The 22,891-nt window shown below is 59.9% G+C and overlaps 1 protein-coding gene across 1 annotated transcript in view; it reads left to right on the forward strand.

The window, feature by feature from the left end:
• The first annotated feature begins 746 nt into the window (after positions 1–746).
• Positions 747–22,891, forward strand: part of CCDC187 (coiled-coil domain containing 187) — a 52,444-nt gene continuing 30,299 nt past the window's right edge. The window contains exons 1-6 of the mRNA XM_065928729.1: positions 747–997; positions 8,595–9,100; positions 9,861–9,953; positions 13,051–13,146; positions 18,610–19,769; positions 19,967–20,061. Of these exons, the coding sequence (XP_065784801.1) occupies positions 8,635–9,100; positions 9,861–9,953; positions 13,051–13,146; positions 18,610–19,769; positions 19,967–20,061 (1,910 nt within the window). The 5' untranslated portion in view covers positions 747–997; positions 8,595–8,634. The remainder of the gene's footprint in view (positions 998–8,594; positions 9,101–9,860; positions 9,954–13,050; positions 13,147–18,609; positions 19,770–19,966; positions 20,062–22,891) is intronic.

Genomic DNA, 22,891 nt, shown 5'->3' on the forward strand with positions numbered 1-22,891 from the left:
TTTTCTGGGTGGGGAGAAGCATAATTGTGGGGGGGGGTGTGTGGCAGGAACAGCACAGCCCCGTGGGACACCGACCGCCCCGCCGCACCCCCACTATGATGGGAAGAGGGCGCCACCTGCTGGCACTGCCCCATAGCCAGTAAGTTGTCGGCAGGGGATCCTTGGACGTTTGTCGGGCAGCCCCCAGGACCCGTGGGCACCTTCCTGCCCCCACAGCCCTCGATTGGAGCTGGACAGGGTGTGGATGGGGGAATGGACACACCTCCCCCTCCACTCACCAGGGCCCCTAGCTGGAAAACCAGCATAAGGGCCACAGGAAAGCGTCAGATCCCAGCGCAGCCACCCAGACCCCAAGACCCATCCGCACGTGGATCCATCTGGTACAGGTGCCCAACACCCCCCAGTACCTCCCGCCATTCCGGCGTGGCCACCGTGGTGACCCCAAGGCCGTGAGGGGCTTTGTAGGCCGTGAGTGTGCTCTGTTGGGACCTCCCCCCCGCCACCCCCTGCCCCCGCCCACCTGGTCTCCAGGCTTGGAGGGCTGCTCTGGAGGCGTGAACTGCCCAGGGACCCATGCCTGGTGTCCTGAGTCGGAAGGGGTGGGGCCCGTCCACCTCCAGGGCCGCTGCTCCCAGAGCCCCGCGTAGGGGGTGGGGGCTCTAGGGAGGAGGGAGACAGCGGGCTGGATGGGCCCTGCGACCGCGGAGGCGGGACTCGGGCAGTTCCGGGCCGTGGGGAGGCTGTCCTGCAGGCCTGCCTGCCTCTGCCCAGGCGGGGCGCTGGCCCAGGTGAGGCCCCTGGCGCCTGGCCCGGGTCCCCAGGCTCCGCGCCTGGAGGAGGAGTCCCAGCATCAGGCAGACGCCAGGGTTTCTCTGGCAACATCAGGGCGGCTTCCCTCCCAGCCTGGTGTCCGGCCTCCCGCAGGCCTGGGTGCCCTGGGCCCCGCGCTCCGCTTGCCGCCCGCTTCTGGGCCACGGCCCTCGCAGCCTTCCAGTGGGTGAGTCCTCGGGGGCTCCGCCTCAGCCCCGCCCCGCCTGCCAGGCCCTTCTCCCTGGGCTGGGCCGAGTGCAGGCCAGCTGCCCTCCGCCGCCCGGCCCCCAGGAGGGTCTTCGCGCCTGCGGCCCCCGCTGAGGACTGGGGGCCTCCTGGGGGCCGGGCTGGGCTGGGCGAGTCACATGCACGGCCTCCTGTCCGGGGTCGCTGGGCGCTCCTGTCTGGGAGGGAGGCGGTGCCCGGGGCAGGCCTCTGGGCTGTGTGCCCGCGGGACGGGGACGGCGCCCGCTCCCCGGGGGACACGCTGGGCCTGTGTCTGTGTGAGGTGTGCATCTGTGTGTGGTGTGTGTCTGTGTGTGTAGTGTGTTGTCTGTGTCTCTTGTGTGTCTGTGTGTGGTGTGTGTGTGTGGTGTGTAATGTGTGGTGTGTGGTGTGTGTCTGTGTGTTGTGTGTCTGTGTGTGGTGTGTGTGTGTGGTGTGTGTGTGTGGTGTGTAATGTGTGCTGTGTGGTGTGTGTCTGTGTGTTGTGTGTCTGTGTGTTGTGTGTCTGTGTCTGAGGTATGTGTCTGTGTGTGGTGTGTGGTGTGTGTCTGTGTGTGGTGTGTGTTGTGTGTCTGTGTGTTGTGTGTCTGTGAGGTGTGTGTCTGTGTGAGGTGTGTGTTGTGTGTCTGTGTGTTGTGTCTGTATGTGACGTGTGTCTGTTGTGTGTCTGTACGTGAGTTGTGTGTCTGTGTGTGGTGTGTGGTGTGTTGTGCATCTGTATGTGAGGCGTGTGTTGCGTGTCTGTATGTGACGTGTGTGTGTTGTGTGTCAGTGTGTTGTATGTCTGTACGTGAGTTGTGCATCTGTGTGACGTGTGTGTTGTGTGTCTGTGTGTGGTGTGTGTTGTGTCTGTGTGTTGTGTGTCTGTGTGTTGTGTGTATGTGACATGTGTCTGTTGTGTGTCTGTATGTGAGTTGTGTGTCTGTGTGTTCTGTCTGTGTGAGGTGTGTGTTGTGTGTCTGTGTGTGTTGTGTGTCTGTATGTAATGTGTGTCTGTTGTGTGTCTGTACGTGAGTTGTGTGTCTGTGTGGTGTGTGTCTGTGTGTGGTGTGTGCTGTGTGTCTGTATGTGACATGTGTCTGTTGTGTGTCTGTACGTGAGTTGTGCGTCTGTGTGAGGTGTGTGTTGTGTGTCTGTGTGTTGTGTGTCTGTATGTGACGTGTGTCTGTATGTGACGTGTGTCTGTACGTGAGTTGTGTGTCTGTGTGTAGTGTGTGTCTGTGTGAGGTGTGTGCTGTGTGTCTGTATGTGACGTGTGTGTGTCTGTGTGAGGTGTGTGTTGTGTGTCTGTGTGTTGTGTGTCTGTGTGTGTTGTGTGTCTGTGTGTGGTGTGTGTTGTGTGTCTGTGGGTGGTGTGTGTTGTGTGTCTGTGTGTTCTGTGTCTGTGTGTGGTGTGTGTTGTGCATCTGTATGTGACGTGTGTGTGTCTGTGTGAGGTGTGTGTTGTGTGTCTGTGTGTGGTGTGTGTTGTGTGTCTGTATGTGACGTGTGTCTGTATGTGACGTGTGTCTGTACGTGAGTTGTGTGTCTGTGTGTAGTGTGTGTCTGTGTGAGGTGTGTGTTGTGTGTCTGTATGTGACGTGTGTGCTGTGTGTCTGTGTTGTGTGTCTGTATGTGACATGTGTCTGTTGTGTGTCTGTATGTGAGCTGTGTGTCTGTGTGAGGTGTGAGTTGTGTGTCTGTGTGTGTTGTGTGTCTGTGTGAAGTGTGTGTTGTGTGTCTGTGTGTGGTGTGTCTGTATGTGACGTGTGTGTTGTGTGTCTGTGTGAGGTGTGTTGTGTGTCTGTGTGTTGTGTCTGTGTGAGGTGTGTGTTGTGTGTCTGTATGTGAGCTGTGTGTCTGTGTGAGGTGTGAGTTGTGTGTCTGTGTGTGTTGTGTGTCTGTGTGAAGTGTGTGTTGTGTGTCTGTGTGTTGTGTGTCTGTGTGTTGTGTGTCTGTATGTGACGTGTGTGTTGTGTGTCTGTACGTGAGTTGTGTGTCTGTGTGTGGTGTGTGTTGTGTGTCTGTGTGTTGTGTGTCTGTATGTGACGTGTGTGTTGTGTGTCTGTACGTGAGTTGTGTGTCTGTGTGTGGTGTGTCTGTATGTGACGTGTGTGTTGTGTGTCTGTGTGAGGTGTGTTGTGTGTCTGTGTGTTGTGTCTGTGTGAGGTGTGTGTTGTGTGTCTGTGTGTTGTGTGTCTGTACGTGAGTTGTGTGTGTGTGTTGTGTGTCTGTGTGAGGTGTGTGTTGTGTGTCTGTGTGTTGTGTGTCTGTATGTGATGTGTGTGTTGTGTGTCTGTGTGTGTTGTGTGTCTGTGTTGTGTGTCTGTATGTGACATGTGTCTGTTGTGTGTCTGTATGTGAGCTGTGTGTCTGTGTGAGGTGTGAGTTGTGTGTCTGTGTGTGTTGTGTGTCTGTGTGAAGTGTGTGTTGTGTGCCTGTGTGTTGTGTGTCTGTGTGTTGTGTGTCTGTATGTAATATGTGTGTGTTGTGTGTCTGTACGTGAGTTGTGTGTGTGTGGTGTGTGTTGTGTGTCTGTGTGTGTGCTGTGTGTCCGTGTGTATGGTGGTTGGCCGAGGGGACACGTGTGTCTCTGAGCCTCAGGGCAGGCTGTCTGCAGGTCACGTCCCGATGGGCCCCACGTCCCGATGGGCCTGGGCCTGGCTCAGCCTCGGGCCGGCCTCCCGCAGCCTCCCGGCCCCCCGGCCCTCAGCCCCCGGCCGGCTCCTGCGGAGACTCTCGGGCCCCTCGTCCCAGGGCTGGGCCGGCGGCCGGCAGGTGCCATGGCGGCGTGCAGGGCCGTGTCCACCGCTGCGGCTGCGCCTCCTCTGTGGTCTCTGCCCGGAGCCCCGGGGTGTGGGCGTGGTGGGCCGAGGGCCGCAGCCTGCTCGGGCGGGCAGTCCTGGGGCCGTGGCGGGGACAGTAACCAGCGCGGCTGTTTAGAGCAGAGCCAGGCCGGCTTCCAGGAGACAGCGCCAGCTACAGCCGGCTGCGGGGGCGGTGGGGGGTGGGCCCCGTGACCCCCGGCCAGGGACAGCCCCTGGGGGCCGCGAGGGGCGGAACCAGCTGCTCCGGCGCGGCACCGCTTTCTGGCCTGGCTGCGGGGGGTGGGGGGGGGTGGGGGGGGGAGGCGGGGCGGGCACGGCAGGGGGCTGGGCTGGGCTGAGTGCGGGCAGAGCGTCCGGCTCTCCCTTCTTAGCCGGTGCCTGGCCTGGGGGGTGGGCGCTGAGTACCAGCTGTCTTCTGACACTCGTGAGAGCCGCACTGAATGAAGCTGCTGTTGTGCCCACTTTGCTGATGAGCAGACTGAATGCCCAGCCCGAGGTCACCAGTGGGTACCTGGCGAGTCTGGAGTCAGGACCCTACCACCGCACCCACCAGGAGCTGGGCGAGGGGACCCGGGGCCAATGGGCTTGCTATTTGCACCAGCCCCTCCCAGCCGAGAACCCATCCCTCCTGAGCCCACCCAGCTCTGATCAGACCCAGCGTGGCCCTGGGGACCCACGGGTGCCGTCTCTCCCAGCTCCGGGGGAGCGGCCGGTCGTAGAGACTCCTGCCCGGCTTCCGGTCCTGCCGGGGCCAGGACACGAGCCTGCTGCTGAGCCTCTCTGAGCCACCAGAGCAGGGCTCCTCCCACGGGACCCTCAGCGGGACAGCTGAAATGGGACCCCCACACCTGCACACGGGGCCCGGCTGAGCTGGGGGCTCCAGCAGCCATGAGCATCTGCATTCAGGCCTCTCCCGCCCCCTAGTCTTCCCTGACCCGGGGGAGGGGAAGCAGACAGACAGGGGGCCCCCACTCCTAGGGAGGGGAGGGAATCTCAGAGAGTGCATCAAGCCGGCAGGAGCCGGGGAGGGGTCAGGAGGGCAGGCTGCGGGGCCCCACACGGATGGAGGGGCTCAGCTGAGATGCTGCAGGGCACGCCTGGGGGGAGGCCGGCTTTCCGCCCCCCACCACCACCTCTGCCCAACGGCCTTCTTGGAGCCCCACAGAACGCGACCCCATGGGGAGCTGACACCACCGCTCACAGCCATCCAGCCGCAGCCTGGCACGGAGCCCGCTGGCTGCCCCCATGGGGACGAGCGATGGGGCGTGTGGGGGTGACCGGAGCGGGCGGCCCTGGGCAGGGAGTGGCCTGTCTTCCCTGGTGAGCGGCTGTGTCTGGAAGGGGCTCTGCAGCTGGGTGGGCAGGAGGAGAGGGAACCTGCTCCGGGCTTGTCACGGCTCACAGGGCGACAGAGGCCACTGGGTTTGATTCCCAGTTCACCCCACATTTGTGGCTAGGATTGTGCTCTTATTGCCAGTAGCCCTGGTGGCTCGAGAGGTAAAGAATCTGCCTGCAAAGCAGGAGATGCAGGAGGTTTGATCCCTGGGTCGAGAAGATTCCCCTGGGGAAGGAAATGGCAACCCACTCCAGTGTTCCCGCCTGGAGAATCCCAGGGACGGAGGAGCCTGGCGCACTACGTGGGGTTGCCCAGAGTTGGACATGACTGAGCACGCACACGCATGTAGTACGCACACGGAGGGTTTGAAGTGATTGGCCCACCATATTCATGACCCAGCTTCTTCCTGGGGAAGTCGGTCTCCGCTGACCACTGGGGGCAGCTTAGTTCCTGCTGGTGGGAGCAAGGGGTCACCAGGCTCACCTGTTAGGAGAAACTTATCGTGTTGGGGCTCCTGCCACTTCCCCTTAGGATGACCCTTTCTCTCTGTCCTCCAGAGGGGGCTGGGAGCCCGGAGGACCCTGGGAGGACGCCCCCTGCCCCCAGGACCCCAAGTGATGGGGAAGACTGAGTGCCTGGTGAAGGGAAGTCGTTCAGCGATGGGCTCAGGCCTCTGCTCGGGTGCGTGATCCTGCAGCCAGAGCGAAGGGGGCCGGGAAGGGCTTTCATTCTCGCCAAGGTCGCAGGGGGATTTGCCGGGGGGAGGGGGCTCTTTGGGAATGAAGGAGGTGGAGCTGTCTGGGGGTCCTCTCAGCTGTCCAGGCTTTAGGGCTCTGTGGGGGACACCATGGTCACTCCTGATGATGTCCCCCCGCCTCCTGAACTTGCGGCCACGTCCTAAGACCTGCCGCCCCTCCTGTGTGCTGGGCACCGTGCCACGACCCACCGCGGCCTGCCGCCCTCTTGGAAGGCCTGCTGTCCTGTGCAGACCTGGGTCAGGGTCCCGGGGCCCCAGCCACTTGCAAGCATCCTGAGTCTATTTCAGCTTCACCAGGCGAAGTCCCCAGTGGAGCGGGCCAGCCTGGGCAGGGCGGGACTCCGGGCCAGGGGCACGGGCCAGAGCTGACCACATGGGGCTGCCGGCTGGGGAACCTGACTGCAGAGGGATGCCGTCTTTCTGGGCCACCAGTGTGCTTTGAGGGCCCCAGGGCTGGAGGCTGGATCTGGGGTCCGGGCGGCTCTGTACCCGCCCCAACCCAGTGCAATGGCAGGGGAGGTTAAGTCGGGGCAGAGCGGGGGCACCAGGCGGGGTCCGTCCCGGGCCACTCCCGCGCCGACTGGCACTGCAACCTGGGGCTGTGTCCTGGCGACCGGAGCCCCGCCCCGCGTCCTGCCCAGACGCCAGCGTCTCCAGGTGTCCCTGGTTCTCCAGGGCGGGTCCCTTAGAAGGAAAGTCTAGGACAGCTCTCCATTCTCCATGCCTGCCTGGAATTAGGGGACCTGGGGGTCTTTGGATGCAGACCTCCCCACTTTCTGAGGGACCATTCTGGAAGGAGTGCCTTCAGGGCTATTGCTAACGCTGATAAATATCGAAGCCCCTCAGCCATTCGCAGACGGACCGCTGGTGAGTGCTGGCGGCTCTGCAGGGCCCAGCTGTGGGGGTGAACTCGCCCGAGCTCACAATACCCAGGGGCGGGGGTGGGGTCTCTCGTTGCCCGAGGTTACCCTGCCGGCGAGGGCGGAGCTGGATTTGAACCAGCTCTCCTCCTGGGGGACCATGCCGAGCCCAGGGCCAGCGGACTGCAGAGCCCGCGTCCTTCCCACCGTGCCGCCCCGCCAGACTCGTCAAGCAGGTGACGGGAAGCCTGCTGGAGGTGGCCAGGTGGGGGCGCTCAGGGCTCCGCAGCAACCATTTCTATGGTCAAAGGAGTGCGCTGAGCCTGTGCCGGAGGGCGGGATACCAGGCCCACTTCCCCGGACCGCTTCCCAGAAGCCAAACCATCAGGGCCAGGACTCTGAGCCCCTCGCCCAGCTGCTGGCGACGTGCCCCAGGCTGGCTCCTCTCCTGTGCCCGGACCCTCAGGCTGACCCCAACCCGGAGCTGACCCTTGAGCCCGACACCTGCGTGCAGCGGAGCCCACGCCTGCCCCCGCCCACCCCTGGCCCCTCACATCATCCCCGCTCTGGCCCAGGCCGAGCCTGACCCCAGCTGCAGCCGCTGGCCCTGGCATCCTAGGAGGACTGGGGTGGGCGTACTGCCTGGGGTCCCAGCAGGGGATGCAGGCCCGGCTCTCCGTTGCTGCGTGACACAGGATTATTATGCTGTCATGAGGTTGCCCGGAACTCTCACCCTCCACTGAGGGTCAGTGCATTGGGAAGCCCCCCCGCCCCAGGCTTTTGCCAGTCCAGGGCCTGGGAGCCCACTGTGCCCACCCTGTTTCCATGACCGTCCTGAGAGTTTCCAACATGGGCCAGGGGCCCAGGACAGGCCAGCACCGGGAGCCAGGCAGCGGCCAGCTCACCTTAAGCTGGGGAGGATGCTGGGTGGCCGAGCATGGGGCTGTGGACCCGGGGCTGCCCCGTGAAAGCACATCTGGCCCCAGGGCAGGCAGTGACGGAGGCTCAGCAGCTCCACCTTCGCGCCCGGCCCTGCTGCCATGTCCGCCTCAGTCATGGTGATGCTGCCCGCCTGCCAGGTGGACGTGACCCAGCCCCACCCTAAAGAGAGCCAGAGGCAGTGCCCCGTCTCCCTCGGGGCCCCGGGGGAACCGGCGTTCCAGAGGGCCAGCACCAAGTCCGGCCGTGTTTGTGCCGACTTAGGTGCACGTGCTAGCTTGTGGATGTTGAGGTGCTGTCAGGGAGGTGGCCACGCCTTCCCTGGAGGGCAGCCGAGGTGGTGTGGGGAGCGAGGTCATGGGCCAGGGCACTTCTGTGTGCCTTCTCCCTGAGTCTGTAAATTGGGCTGATGGTGGTGCCCACCTGAAAGGGGTGCGGTTGGGATCCGAGAGAGAGCGTCACTGCCCTGCCACCCACAGAGGGGGCTGCATTTTACAGTCCCCTCATCCCTTTCTCCAGAGATCGAGCCCCTGGTGGCTTAGATGGTTAGGTGTCTGCCTGCAATGTGGGAGAGCTGGGTCCGATCCCAGGGTTGGGAAGAGTGGCAGCCCACTCCAGTACTCTCGCCTGGAAAATCCCATGGATGGAGGAGCCTGGTAGGCTACAGTCCACGGGGTCGCAGACAGTTGGACATGACCGAGTGACTTCACTTTCACCTTTCACCCCTTTCTCGGTCTGAGACAGGAAAGCAGCGAGCGGGAGGGTACTGGGGGTGTGTGCGGGGGGTGCATGTGAGACATTTTGCCCAGCACCACTGTGTCTCTGCGCCTGACAGGTGGTGTCTGCCTCTCTACCCCAAGGGAAGGCAGGCTCTGTCCACTGGCAGCCGAAGATGATGCCATGGCGGCCGTGAGGTGGCCCGAGCCCCCCCGGCAGGCAGGCCCCCTGCGGGGATCTCCCCCCACAGCCTGGTCTGACTACGCTGAGGAGGCCGGCCGCCGGAGGCAGGCCTGCAGCGTCCCCATGTGGTTGACCGACGAGGAGGCCAAGGATGGGGACAGCTCCGTGTCATCGGGCCGCCTCTCCGGCTCATCGGGGGGCCACGAGTCATGCACCACGCCCCACAGGACTTGGACCGAGAGGGCCCCGCAGGTGCCGAGGCCCCCGCGGCAGCTGAGAGAGAGCAACCCCCGATTGGAGCAGCTGCGGGACAAGATCCGGGCCCAGGCCCAGCGGCAGGCGAGCTGTGCCTCGCTGGGCACCTCGACACCCTCCAGCGCCTCACACCTCTACAAAGCCCCCACGCCAGCGCCCCGGAGGAAGGCCCGAAAGCCGCCAAAGCCCCCTCCAGCCCCGACCTACTCAGGTCAGTGGGCGGCTCTCCCCGGAGAGGAACAGGCAGGGAGAAGGGAGGAAGTGATGAGGTTGGGCTGCCGCAGGCCAGGCCGTGCGGGGCACTGGGTGGCCCCGCCTGGGCTGGCGGCCCCTGGGAGGCTGGGGCAGTGTGCCCTTCAGCCCTAGAGGGTCTCGGAGCCTGGGAAGCTGAGTGGAGATAGAGCCCTCCCGGAGCTGCATTCGAGCTGGGTTTAAGCAAGAAGAAGCGTTGACTCATCCAGGAGATGGAGACGGCCTGGTGGAAACATGAGGGAGGGCGGGTGCAAGGGCACGTACAGGGAGGCTGGAGGGTGTGCGAGGGGCGTGGATGGGAGGAAGGCCTCCAGAAGGCCCCCGAGGGGAGACTGCACCCACAAACCAGGGGACCTTTCCTTGGACATTTCTTCACGGGCTCACAGTCCTCACGATGCCCCTTCTTGTGGCTCAAGCATCCTGTCTGTGCTGGGCTTAGTCGCTCAGTCGTGTCCGACTCTGCATCCCCACAGACTGCAGCCCGCCAGGCTCCTCTGTCCACGGGGATTCTCCAGGCAAGAGTACTGGAGTGGGTTGCCATGCCCTCCTCCAGGGGATCTTCCAAGCCAGGGATAGAACCCAGTCTCTCGCATTTCAGGCGGATTCTTGACCAGCTGAGCCGCCAGGGAAGCCAAGGCCTGGGACATGGACTGTACGGTCCATGGGGTCGCAAAGAGTAGGACACGGATGAGCGACTTTCACTTTTCCTTTCACTTCAGGCATCCTGAGTGGGACTGAAAGTGGAGTCGAAGAGAAGGTGACCCCCGGCCAGGGGCGTGAGACCTCCCGGGTCTCCCAGCACCAAGCCTCAGGTGAGTGGCCCTGTGGGCAGCCATTCCAGCGCCCCCACCCCCCGGACCCTCAGCCCAGGTGTGAGCAGCGTATGGTTCTGGAGCCGGCAGTCTCCAGGCACCCTCTCTCACTCTGTGGGATTGGCTCCGTTACCTCCCCACTCACCAAGGAGGATACTGAGGGTCAGAGAGGACCCCAGCTGTGAAGGGGCCAAGCAGGGATTTGCTCTCAGCCTGCCATTCTCTGGAGCCCGCTTTCCAGTCACCAGGGAAGGAATCAGACGGGTTCTGCAGGGCAGGCTGGGGCTCGAAGCACAGGGCCCTGGGCAGGGACATCCATCGCTGAACTGCTCTGCCCAGCATGCTCACAGGCCGGCCACAGTCTGGGCTTGAGGCCGTTCAGCTCCCATCAGTTCCTGGGCTTGCCGATCCATTCTGCAGGCAGGAGGCATTGCCGACCTGCCCCACAGATGACCTTGCCCAGCCTGGGAGAAGCTGAAGGGTCGACAGTGGGTTGGCAGACCTCCAGATGGGGGAGGAAGGGGCCCGGGGCCCGGGGAACCAGTAGACTCTGGCTCACTCAGCAGGAAGGAGGGGTGAGTCTGAGTTGGGCGGGGGGCGGACTGGAGCTGCTCCCAGGGTTCAGAAACTTTGGCATCGCCGCCGTAGGACAGTTGGAAGGTTCTGGGCAGGGAGACCTTGGCAGGTCTGGGCATTGACTGCTTGGTCAGTTTGTGGGGTGGTCACCGGGTGGAAGGGCTGTCTCTACGGTCCAGCAGGATTCTGGAGACCCCAGAAAGGGGCAGGGAGAGGCCTCCGGAGCTGAGGTCAGGCTGCCCTGAAGGCCCGAGGCTCTGGGGGTCTCTGGCCAGGGTTTTCAAGAGTCAGGCCCTCAGGGGTCCGTCACCTATCCTAGTGGCGCTGTGATGAGTAGGGTGGGATGAGGGTTGGTCGACACTTGAGTCTACATCCTCTGGCTGGCAGCCACAGACTGGCTTCCAGTCTGCCCAGCCAGAGGTGCGAGCCCAGTGCAGCCCCAGGCAGAGTGAGGGGCATCGGCCGCGTGAAGCCAAGAGGCAGAGCCTCTCTCTGACCCAGCTCTGGCCTTATCGTGGACCCTGGTGGCTCCCCAGAAGTGGCAGTGGCTCATGTGATCTCCCTGGTCTGTCCCCTGGGGGACAGAGGACCTCGATGGCCTGGGCTCGCCCAGCAGGTCATTGTCCCCGTCCCCCCACACGGAGGCTGCTGGGGCCTATCGGCTAAAATCATGACCCGACCACTGGCATCTCAGGGAGCTCAGTGCCCCGTGGCGTCGGTCACCAGCTCCGCCTCGTTTCAGAATCCTCTGGAAGCAGGGCATGGGTCAGGGCCTGGGTCTTTTTTTTTTTTTAATTGTGGCAAAATACACATAAATTTAGAGATGCAGTTTTGATCACTGGATTGGGAAGATCCCTCTGGAAGTAGGAAATGGCAACCCACTCCAGTACTCTTGCCTGGGAAATCCCATGGACAGAGGAGCCTGGCGGGCTACAGTCCGTGGAGTCTTAGAGTCTGACATGACTGCACACTCGCGCATACACACACACACACAGAGTTTACCATTTTTACTGTGTTTATGTACAAAGTTACTGTGTTTCCAGGGGGTTGACCCCTCTAGGGACTTCATATGAGTGAAATCCTACAGGGTTTGTCCTTTCATGTGAACCTGGGACTTGAGGCCGCTCCTGCCGGAGTAGGGTGGTGGAGTGCCAATGCTGGAACCCTGCTGCTCTGCAGAGGCCTGGGAGTCCCTGGGGCCTGACTCTTCTCTTTGCATGCTTCCCGGGTCTCCTGGGGACACGCTGGGCCGGGCCCAGCTCTCACGGCTCACCAGCTGGGTGGGCGTTTGGTGTTTCCCAGATGCAGCCCCCACCCAGCAGGTGACAGAGACAAATGAGGTCAAACAGAGGGGGCCAGGCCGAACACTGGCCTTTGGGCAGTCGGCCCCTGTGCCTGCTGCAGGTCCCCGCCCATCCAGTTGGGGCAGCCCCCACCGTGTCAAGGCCCCTCTGGGTCTGGTGCACACTGCTTTCCCTGAACATTCAGGAAGCTAAGATCATGGCTTCCGATCCCATCACTTCATGGCAAATAGAAGGGGGAAAAGTGGAAGCAGTGACAGACTTTATTTTCTTGGGCTCAAAAATAATTGCAGATGGTGACTGCAGTCATGAAATTAAAAGACTCTTGCTTCTTGGAAGGTTTGTCTGTGACAAACCTAGACAGCATATTAAAAAGCAGAGACATCACTTTGCCAACAAAGGTCTGTATAGTCAAAGCTATGGTTTTTCCTGTAGTCATATACGGATATGAGAGTTGGCCCTTAAAGAAGGCTGAGCGCTGAAGAATTGATGCTTTTGAACTGTGTTGCTGGAAAAGACTCTCGAGAGTATCCTGGACTGTGAGGAGATCAAACCAATCAATCCTAAAGGGAATCAACCTTGAATATTCACCGGAAGGACTGATGCTGAAGCTGAAGCTCCAATATTTTGGAGCTTTCTCTAGTAGCAGTGAGCAGGGGCTAGTCCTGGCCCAAAACTCTGGCCACCTGATGCAAGAGCCGACTCACTGGAAAAGACCCTGATGCTGAGGGCAGGAGGAGAAGGGGGCAACAGAGGTTGAGATGGTTAGATAGCATCACTGACTCAATGGACATGAGTTTGAGCAAACTCCGGGGAAGAGTGGAGGACAGAGGAGCCTGGCGTGCTGCAGTCCATGGGGTCACAAAGAGTCAGACACGACTGAGCAGCTGAACAAGAACCTCTCCCTAATGAGCTGATGTCCCATCTGGCTAACTGCCTGCCACAGCTTTGCTTGTGGGCCTATCCAGTCATTTATTCATTCAACAAACACAAGTGCTATGGGCCAGCTCGATCCGGGTGCTGTGCTCAGGGGCTCTGGGGACTGGTGCATGGGCAAGGCTGTGAGGAGGGCAAGGCGAGCCCAGCCCTGCAGGGGATTTCCCCGGGGGGACGGGGGGCGGCATGCGGGGACAGTCAAGGGCTGGAGAGCAGGCTGACCTGTGTGCTGTGTTGCTACTCAACCTTCTCTCCCTTGCTTCCCTCTTCTCCTCTCGCTGAAGTTGCACAGGAAAAAACCAAAAGGATGAAAAGTAGTTCTTGCAAAACAGAGAAGGCCCCCAAGCCGCCTGCCCCTAGGAGAGCTGCCAAAGACACAGGTAGGGTTGGCCCAGGCGGGGCCCAGCAGGGCTTGGGGACAGGACGTTTATGGTCCAGGCTCAGGAGGCGGGCGCGTGGCTTATTTCTGGAGCCCGGACAGCGGGTGCTGCACTGGCTGCGCCTTGGAAAGGCGGGTGTGAAGCGGGGGGCTCGCGAGGTGCTGGTTGATAGACATGCTTGCTTTCTCGTGACTCGGTGTCACCGGATAAGCCGTGGTCATTTGGCTGCCATCAGTGGCAGGAAGCGTGACTGAGGGATGAGCCTCCCTGTCGCCTGGTTTGGAATGTGGACGCCAGGCAGCGAGCCCAGGAGGCCGGCTTCCCCTGGGGTGCCTGTTGGGAGGAAAGGCCGGGCGGTGCCTACTTCCCACAACCCCTGGGGGAGGACACGTCCGTTGCCTGAGAGTTCTGTGCAGGGGTCTTGGTGGTGCTGGGCCGCTGGGTCGCAGAGAAATTCCTAACTCGGGGGGCTCTCCCCTGAGGGTGGGTCATACGGTTGTGTCCAGCGAAGACGCAGCCGTCCAGCCTGGCCGGTTCGTGCAGCTTGTGGGGTGAATGAGCTGGATGTGGCCTGCGAGGAGCAGAGCAGGCAGCCTTCCTCTGGGCCTCCCTTCAGAACAGCCTGGGCGGGATGGGGTGACACGCTCAGGGCTGGGATCCCCTGCCCGTGTGTGCCAAGCACGCAGGCAGCAGAGGCTCACGTAACTCCTCACAGCTCTCCTAGGAGGCAGACGGGCTCGCTCCCATTTTGTAGATGAGGAAACTGAGGCTCAGAGAGGTTCACCAGCCTGCCCAAGGTCACAGGCCAGTCAGGGTTGGCTCCGGCCCTGTGCTCCCCACCTGAGAGAGAGCCCAGCTGTGCACACTTGGACCCGCACCTGGAGGCCTTCTCCAGGCCCACCCTCAGGGCCTGGACTCTGGGACCACTGCGCCACAGACTTTGGGGACACCAATGAGAGCCCCCCAGGTGGGGAGAGCCCTGGGGGGCTGAGGTCGGCTCTGTGGGGACCCCTGGTCTTGCTGGGAGCAAGCAACACTGGTGTTGGAGCTGTTTCTCAGCATCTCTGTGCCTCAGTTTCCCCGAGGCACAATATCGCAGTCCTGGACGGGCGTGCCAGTGTGAGGCCTGCCCACGCCTTCAGATACCTGCCTCCTCTGCCCTTGGGCAAACCCACCATTCCAGCGGGCTGAGTGACTGTCCTCCTCCTCTGTGCCTCGATGGAGGTGGGCCTAGAGCAATGTGGGGACACGTTGGCAAAACCTCCACTGGAGAGTGAGGGATGCCAGGAGATAGAAAGTTCCAGAAGGCCCCTGAAAAAGCACAAAATATAACAATTTTCTGCATCATGTTTCCCCCTGCTCCTGAACCTTGGGGTTTGTTTTATTTTAATGGCTCCTTTGAAAAATGACCTGCCTTGTGCCTGACACTGGGTCAGAAGGGCATGCCACGGGCTGCATTCATCACCGTAACCGCCGTGTCACCCTGATGCAGCTGACCATTAGTTTCTGTCAGTGATGAAGTCACAGCTGGGCTGAGAAGAGATGAGTTTGGGTTCAGAGGTCAGAGCCACAGGACTTGGGAATTGGATGAATTAGAAATTTGCTGTAGTTAACAAAAAATTAAATCACAATAGTTATAAAATATTCATCCATCCGGGCTGAGGGAAAATGAAGCCCGATATTTAATTTCAGATTATAGCACCTCACTTTGCATTTTTTATCATAGATTAGGTTGGCCCTGGAACTTTGACAGGCACTTGGGGACTTCATCCATTTCCACAGATTAAAAATCCTCTCGTAAAAAAATTAATTGCCATTAAACTGCTCTGCGGAAGGAAAAACGTGCCCACCAGGGCCCATTTATTGACCTGGACCCCTCTGGCTGGCTAATGGGGAAGCCAGTGATCTCGGGGGCTGTGGGTGGGGGTGCTCAGAGGGGCCTGCGGGCCCCTCCTCACCCAGCGTGGCCCCTGCTCAGTGCCCCACCCAGCGAGTGGGCCTTTTTTTGTGCAGTGCAGCAGCTCTGGTATCCAGGATGCAGGACCCTCACTGGGGAGCCCACCCCCCAGGTCCCCCTCATAGGTCAAACGTGGCAGGCAGGTGGGCAGTCCCAGACTCAGCCCTGGTCAGCAGAGGACTGACCTTTCTGGGAAACTCCTGCAGTGGGGGTGACTGCTTCACTTTTTCATCCTTGCGGAGAGATGCGTACAGATGGGGAAATTGAGGCACAGGGAAGTGGTCACTTGCTCAAGGCCTGTGGCTGGAGAACGGAGGAGCGGGGATTTAAACCCATGTCTTGTGGCTCAGCTGGTAAAGAAGCTGCCTGCAATGCAGGAGACCTGGGTCCGATCCCTGGGTTGGGAAGATCCCCTGGAGAAGAGATAGGCCACCCACTCCAGTATTCTGGCCTGGAGAATTCCATGCACTGTATAGTCCGTGGGGTCACAAAGAGTCGGACACGACTGAGCGACTTTCACTTCTTTACTGGTTGGACGGGGGCTTCCCAGGTGACGATGTTGGCAAGGAACCCACCTGCCAATGCAGGTGGTCCCGATCCCTGGTCGGGAAGATCCCCTGGAGAAGGGAATGACTTCCCACTCCAGGATTCTGGCCTGGAGAATCCCATGGACAGAGGAGCCTGGCGGGCTACAGTCCATGGAGTCGCTGAGAATCGGACAGGACTGAGACTAACACTTTCACTTTTCTGGGACTGGCTACCCCAGGAGCCTGGGGCGGAGGGCGTGGTCGCAGAGGGGGCGTGTCTTGGAGCACTCTTCCAGGGGCGTGGCTCTGCAGAGGGCGTGGTCACGGCCTCGCTCCTTCCTGGGGCGTGGCCTCTGGGGGCGTGGCTCTGCGTCGCCCTTCCCCTTCGCGGAGCTCCATCCTCAGGCTGGTGTCCGAGTCTCAGTCTGGGCTGGGGAGGGCGCCGAGTCTAGGGAGCAGCGTGTGCTAGGTGGGTGACCTCTGCCGTGAGGCGCCGTCTTCGGGCAGAAATGCCCCGAGGACAAGTCTTGGTCTGGGTAGTTTTGTTTTCCTGGGGCGCTGCCTGGGCTGGCTCCCTGCCGTGTGTGTGTGTCTGTGTGTGTGTGTGTGTGTGTGTGTGTCTGTGTGTGTAAGCCTTTGCGCTGGCTTCCTGCCGCGTGTGTGTGTGTGTGTGTGTGTGTGTGTGTGTGTGTGTAAGCCTTTGCGGCAGCGCTCAAGGCCGGCCACTGCTTCCTGCCTCTGCCTCTGCCAGGGCCTTGTGGTTGGGTTTGTAATGATGGTGGGGCTGCTAACGGCATTTGGTGAGGGCCATTTGGGATTATGAAGTAAAACCTTGGTAAATGATGTTTATGACGTGATAGCATTTATTAAAGAAAGTGTCTATGTTTGGGATGTGGTGGCTGTTTGTTTCCACACACTGTCCAGACCCCTCATCCTGCCACCCTAGGTGGCTTTGCTGCCGCCAAAATCTTAGCTTTCTCCGCCCAACAAAGCCAAATAAAAACAGATGGAGCCAGTTCGTCTGGAGGAAATGGAAGGGTGGCTTTAATTCTCAGTGGGAGGAGGCGGAGAACACAGTAGGTCCGTGACTCGATGTGCCCCACTTCCATGAGGAATCTGGGGATTGTGTGCCCCACTTCCATGAGGAATCTGGGGATCGTATAGAGGAGGGCTCACAGTCAGGGGCTGGGGCTAAAGAACAGAGACGTGAGGATCCTGCATTCTTCTTCTTGTTCCTCTTGTATTGTTTCAAAAACAGTCACAGGCTGGCGTCAGGTAGTCCAGGAGCTGGGTCCCTTGTTTTTCGTGTGTTGTACTGTGACCTCCTTCCTGTAATGCAAAAAGAGACCTCCAAGAGGTGGTCTGCAAAAGCATGCTGAAAGGTGAGCACCACGAACAGGAGGTGGTCAGCACAGAGTTAAAGGATAGCAAGGCTTCCCTGGGCTCAGACAGTAAAGAATCTGCCTGCCGCCCAAGGGACCTGGGTTCGATCCCTGGGTCAGGAAGATCCCCTGGAGAAGGGAATGGCAACTCCCTCCAGTATTTTTGCCTGGGGAACCCCGTGGACAGAGGAGCCTGGTGGGCTATAGTGCATGGGGTCACAGAGTCGGACATGACTGAGTGACAGGCACTAAAGGATAGTAGGTTCAGAACGAGCTCCTGCAGAGTTAGAGGGCAGAAAAGCAAACTTAGTTACAGACTACAGACTAGGAACAGTTAAGAATTAGGAGTGATCATGCCTGCTCACTATTCTCTTTATCTTCTTTGTTCTCAGGAAAGAAAAGAGAAATTCAGCCTTCTATTTCCTCTTTTCTCTGCAACAGCTTCCTTGATTCCTACGCTTATCCCCGCTCTCACCAGTTTAAAAACGAATTAGTTTCCTCTGGTTCAGGGCAAGTGATTATGGACAGTGTTGACCCCCGCCCCTCGAGCTCTGTGTGTGCTAGTGATTGTCTTTGCTACTGGCCAGCCTTTACAGAGCGTGTGCGGTGCTTCAGGGCCTGCATTGAATGTTTTACAGAGAAATCCATAGGGAGTACGTTTTATTACCTCTGAGGGTCAGAGAAATCAGGTCACATGTCCAGGTCATCGTGAGACTCAACTTTGCCCAGGATGCTGGCTAATGGCTAGGGTATGGGGCAGCACCAGAGTGGCATGGACACAAAGGTTTTCACCCTGTCCCCTCCGGAAGTGTGTGACCTGGTGTCCTGGCTCTGCGAGGAGCTGCCAGCCTTCCCCTCTGGGCCAGCACATGGAGGGCCCCGGGCACCTGGCTGTATATGTGTTTTCTCTTTAAGATTCTGAGTTGGTTGGTGTTCATGCCTGGAGGAAAGGACAAGCTCTGGTGAGGGTGCTGCTGGGGCCCCCGCCTGCCCTCCCCAGGCTCCAGAGCAAGGCCCCCTCGAGAGACCAGGCCCCCATCACAGAGTTAGGTACCTTGTACCTCCGCCTCGACACTGCTTCGCTGTGTGGCATCTTGGGGAGCAGGGTGGGCACCGGGGGAGAGACGCCCAGGCAGCAGCGGCATCGGGGTGCGGGCGCGGCACCTATTCCCCCAGAGACCTGTCAGATGCCCGCCAAACCCACCAGCAGACAGGGGCTTTGGGGAGTCACTGCATTTAAAAAAACCAAAATGAGGGTTTCTGTCGCTGAGAAGCAAATTTCTGCTCCTGGAAGGCAGGGCACGGCCACCAGGCTGTCCTGACTTAGAGAATGCAGGCCTGCAGCCACAGTGGCCCCCAGGAGACATCTGTCACACACACCCCCACCCCGCCACACACACACATACACACACTCAGTTTTTGACATGTTCAAAGAGGATGGCTCTGTGCCAGACGCCCAGGCACAGCCATGAGTCACCCAGACGTGTATCTGCCCGCAGAGGGCTTCTGCACGTGGATGACAAGTGCAGAGCCAAGAGAGGGGTCTCTGGGGGGGCTCTGCTCCTCCTGGCAACCCTGCGACTGCCTGTCTTTGCAGATCACAGCAAGAAGGTTGGAGCCCCCGAGAGCTCCCTTGTCCACCCCGGGATGCCAAGTCCAGCCTCCGTCCGCAGTGACCCGCAGATGCCCGCAGCCAACGTGCCCACCCTGGCTTCCCGTGATCCACCCGTGAACGTCCAGGCTGCTATGGAGGTCCTTCGAGACCTCCGCCAGCAAATCCAGGCTGGGCTGGAGCTGGCCCGGTCCCGCCACCCGAGCCGAGGGCTGGAGCTGCACAACCTGGCAGGGAGGAGGCGGTCAAGCCCCTGGAAACCCCCGGACGTCCAGGGCTCCTTCTGGAAGAGCCCTGAGGCCCCAATGGATGGGCATCCCACTTCCGAGAGGGCTGGGAGCCTCCCTGCCGCACGGCGCTGGAGCCCTGTGGCCGAGTGGGCGTCCTATCCACACAGGACCTGGGCGGTCCCAGGACGGGACACCTTCCAGAGATGCGTGAGCCCCACCGAAGGGCTGAACTCCTTCCCCCAGCGACCCTGGAGCGCCTCGGCCAGGCAGGCCTCCTGCCCACCGAAGACCTGGGCATTCCAAGGACGAGACCCTGCCTTCCAGAGGCCTGGGAGCCCCCCCGAAAGGTGGGTCCCCATCCTGCAGCGGTCCTGGAGTGCCTCAGCCGGGCAGGCCTGGGGTCCGCAGAGGGCCTGTACCGCTTCTGAAGACCTGGAGGCCTCCGCCCCGAGGCCATGGAGCCCTCTGGAAAGGCCGAGCCGACCCACCTGGCGGCCTTGGAGCGCCTCCTTCACGCAGGGGCCCAGCCCCCTGTATCAGGGTAGGGGTCCCCTGCGGACCCCCTCGGGGGCCAAGCTCGCCTGGCCGAGGCCCAGCCAGGGTGCCCTTCGGAATGCGCCTGAGAAGGAGAATGAGGTGCGGCCACCTCGGCCCTGCCCCCAGCCCCGGGGGGCCCTGGGCCCCCTCCATGGCTCCGAGTCCCTGCGTGAGTTCATGCGCCAGAAGACTGTGGCCTGGCGGCGGCAGGCCCTAGAGGAGAAGGCCTCGGCCATGCGCTCGCTGGAGCTCAGAAACCAGAGGCTGCAGGACGCCCACAGGAAGCAGAGGGAGGCCGTGCTGGGCAGAGCCGTCCCTGTGGTCTCCCAGACGACCCCCGGCATCGTGACCTTCGTCCCGCACGCGGCACAGTCCAGGGTATGCGGCAGCTCGGACACCCAGCTCCCCTGGCCTCCGTGGGGCTTTACGGGGACCCCATTGCCTCCGTCTCTGCCCACCCTCCCCGGGAGGGACCAGCCTGTGATCCCGCGGAGGCCGGGGACAGCTCCGAGGCTGAGACAGGGCCTGGGGTCTTGTGGCTGGGCTGGGGCTGACAGCATCCTTCTCTGCTTTAGGATCTGGAAGCCGCCGCCGGGCCGGGGGTGCCGGTGCCACAGTGGACCAAGGTGACTTCCGGCATGGTTCTGGGGGATCAGGAGGCCCCGGGCAGGTGGGTGTGCGGGGGCCGGGGCTGGACTTGCAGGGGGGCTCTCCCGGGCAGGGGCTGGCTCACTCTGCCCAGAGCTGCACAGAGCCTGTGATCAGGGCTGCGTTGTTTTCCACTGAGGTGCGGTTGCTGTCATGTAAAGTTAACCTTTACAAAGTGAGCTATTCAAGGGCCTTTAGCACATTCACAATATTGTGGAACCACCCACCACCTCTGTCTAGTCCCCAAACATTTCATTACCCAAAAGGAAACTCAGTTCCCATTCGCAGTCATTGCCCCCCACTCGTTCTCTGAGCCCTGAGGCATCCCCAACCTGCTGTTCGTCCTTATGGATTCACCTGTTCTTTTTTTTCCCCATGTACTATACAGGAGGTCCTTGTTGGTTATCCATTTTAAACACAGCAGCATGTACATGTCCATCCCAAACTCCCTAACTGTCCCCTCCTCTCATCCTTCCTCCGGGCAGCCATACGTTCATTCTCTGAGTCTGTGAGTCTCTTTCTGTTTTGTAAGTGGGTTCCTTTGTGTCATTTCTTTTAGATTCCACACATAAGGGATGTCATCCGCTCTTTCTCCTCCTCTGTCTCACTGACTTCACTCAGTATGACATCTCTAGGTCCACACATGTTGCTGCAAGTGCCGTTGTCTCATTCTTTTTACGGCCGAGTAATACTCCATCGTTTGTACGTGCCACATCTTCTTTATCCATTCCTCTGTCAAGGCACGTTTAGGTTGCTTCCATGTCTTGCCTGTTGTGCTGCAGTGAACACTGGGTTGCGTGCATCCTTTTGGATCACGTTTTTTTTTTCCCCCAGATAAATGCTCAGGACTAGGATTGCAGGGTCATGTGGTAGCTCTGTTTTTAGTTTTTTGAGGAACCTCCATACTGGACTCTGTAGTAGCTGTACCAATTTACATTCCCACCCACAGTGGAGGAGGGTGCCCTTCTCACCACACCCTCTTTATTGTTGGTGGATTTTTTTGATGATGGCCATTCTGGCTGGATGGATTCACCTGTTCTGATGTCTCATGTCAGTTGAGACAGCACAGGGCCTCTGTGCCTGACTTCTTCTTCTGAGCGTGTTTTCCAGGTTCATCTGTGTTGCAGCCTGTGTCAGGACTTCCTTCCTTCTTAGGGCTGAGTGATATTCCACTGGGGCATCTCCCACATTTTGCACACCCATGGTCAGCTCATGCACTTGTGGGCTGTGTCCCCTTCTCGGCCGCTCTGATTGAAACATCCGAGCACCTGTCTTCAGCTCTCTTGTGCACGCACCCAGGAGGAGAGTTGTCTGGTCATGTGGTACCTCTGTGTCTCACTCACGGAGGAACTGCTGGGCTGTATTGGTGGTGACCACAGCGTTTTGCATTCCCACCAGCAGTGCGGGAGAGATCCAGTTTCTCCCTGTCCTCGCCCCTCGGTGCTCATCCCCATGGCCAAGGGCTGCAGGCTTCAGGCCAGGGCCAGCCACTTCCTGGCCACCTGCCTGATGTGACCAGGAGCTCACAGCCAGGTTCCGGGAGCGTCACCCACGTGTGACCAGCGGGGAGGAGCGGACCCAGCAGGGCTGAGGATAGGGGTCCCCACAAGGCACTGCCCCAGCAGGAGCTGCCTGCCCTGGGTGCACCTTTGGCAGCCAGTGTCCTGGGAGGGGGCTCTGGGCTGAACCCCTTGGAGTTCAGCACCCACCCTCTTTGCAGCAGCTCACCTCAGTGAATCGGACACCCTCCCCTGACCCCTGGCTCCTGGAAGTTTCTCTCTCTGTCTCCTTTTTCTTCATTCGTCTTGAAAGTGCACGTCCCCGGGCCACTTCCCCAGATTCGGGGTCCACAGGGCAGCCCAGGGGTCTGCATCTCTTTTTATCTTCTCAGTGTTGGTGTCTGGTCACATCCAGACGAGGACACAGGTCCAAAGTGAACATGCTCACGCTGAGCACACGTGTCACCTGCACTGGGGCCGAGAAACCCGTCACACCCCAAGGGCAGCCCCCCATCGGGAAGGCTGCAGGGGTCCTGACTGTGCAGCTCCTTCGGCTAGACACTGGGGGATGGTCATCTCCATCAGTGGGGCGGCTCTAGGTCCTTCATCTTGCTTCGCTGTGTCTTTTTTTTTTCCACTTACAAACATTTCACTTAAAATGCACATGACATCCCCTTCGTGGATCACAGTCTTGTCATGGTGAAGAGGCTTGCAAAACTCTGTGAAGCTACGAGCCGTGCTGTGCGTAGCCGTCCGAGATGGACAGGTCTCACTGAAGAGCTCTGACCAAACGTGGTTCACGGGCGAAGGGAATGGCAAACCACTCCAGTGTCCTTGCCTCGAGAACACCATGGACAGTATGAAAAGGCAAAAAGATAGGACAGCAGAAGACAAGCTCCCCCGGGTCGGAGGGTGTCCAGTGTGCTACTGGGAAGGAGCAGAGGGCAAGTGCTAACAGCTCCACAGAGAACGGAGTGGCTGGGTCAAAGCGGAAATGATGCTCAGCTGTGGATGTGTCTGGTTGGTGAAAGTAAAAAGTCTGATGCTGTAAAGAACAATTTGCATAGGAACCCAGAATGTTAGGTCCACGAATCAAGGTAAATTGGACAAGGTCAAGCAGGAGATGGCAAGAGTGAATTACAAAAATCTTAGGCATCAGTGAACTAAAACGGACAGTAATGGGAGAATTTAACTCAGATGACCATTATATCTACTACTGTGGGCAAGAATCCCTTAGAAGAAATGGAGTAGCCCTTGTAGTCAACAAGAGAGTCCAAAACACAGTACTTGGAGGTGGCCTCAGAAACAACAGAAAGATCTTGGTTTGTTTCCAAGGCAAACCATTCAGCATCA

This window comes from Muntiacus reevesi, chromosome 3 (assembly GCF_963930625.1).
Source record: "Muntiacus reevesi chromosome 3, mMunRee1.1, whole genome shotgun sequence".
NCBI lineage: Eukaryota > Metazoa > Chordata > Mammalia > Artiodactyla > Cervidae > Muntiacus > Muntiacus reevesi.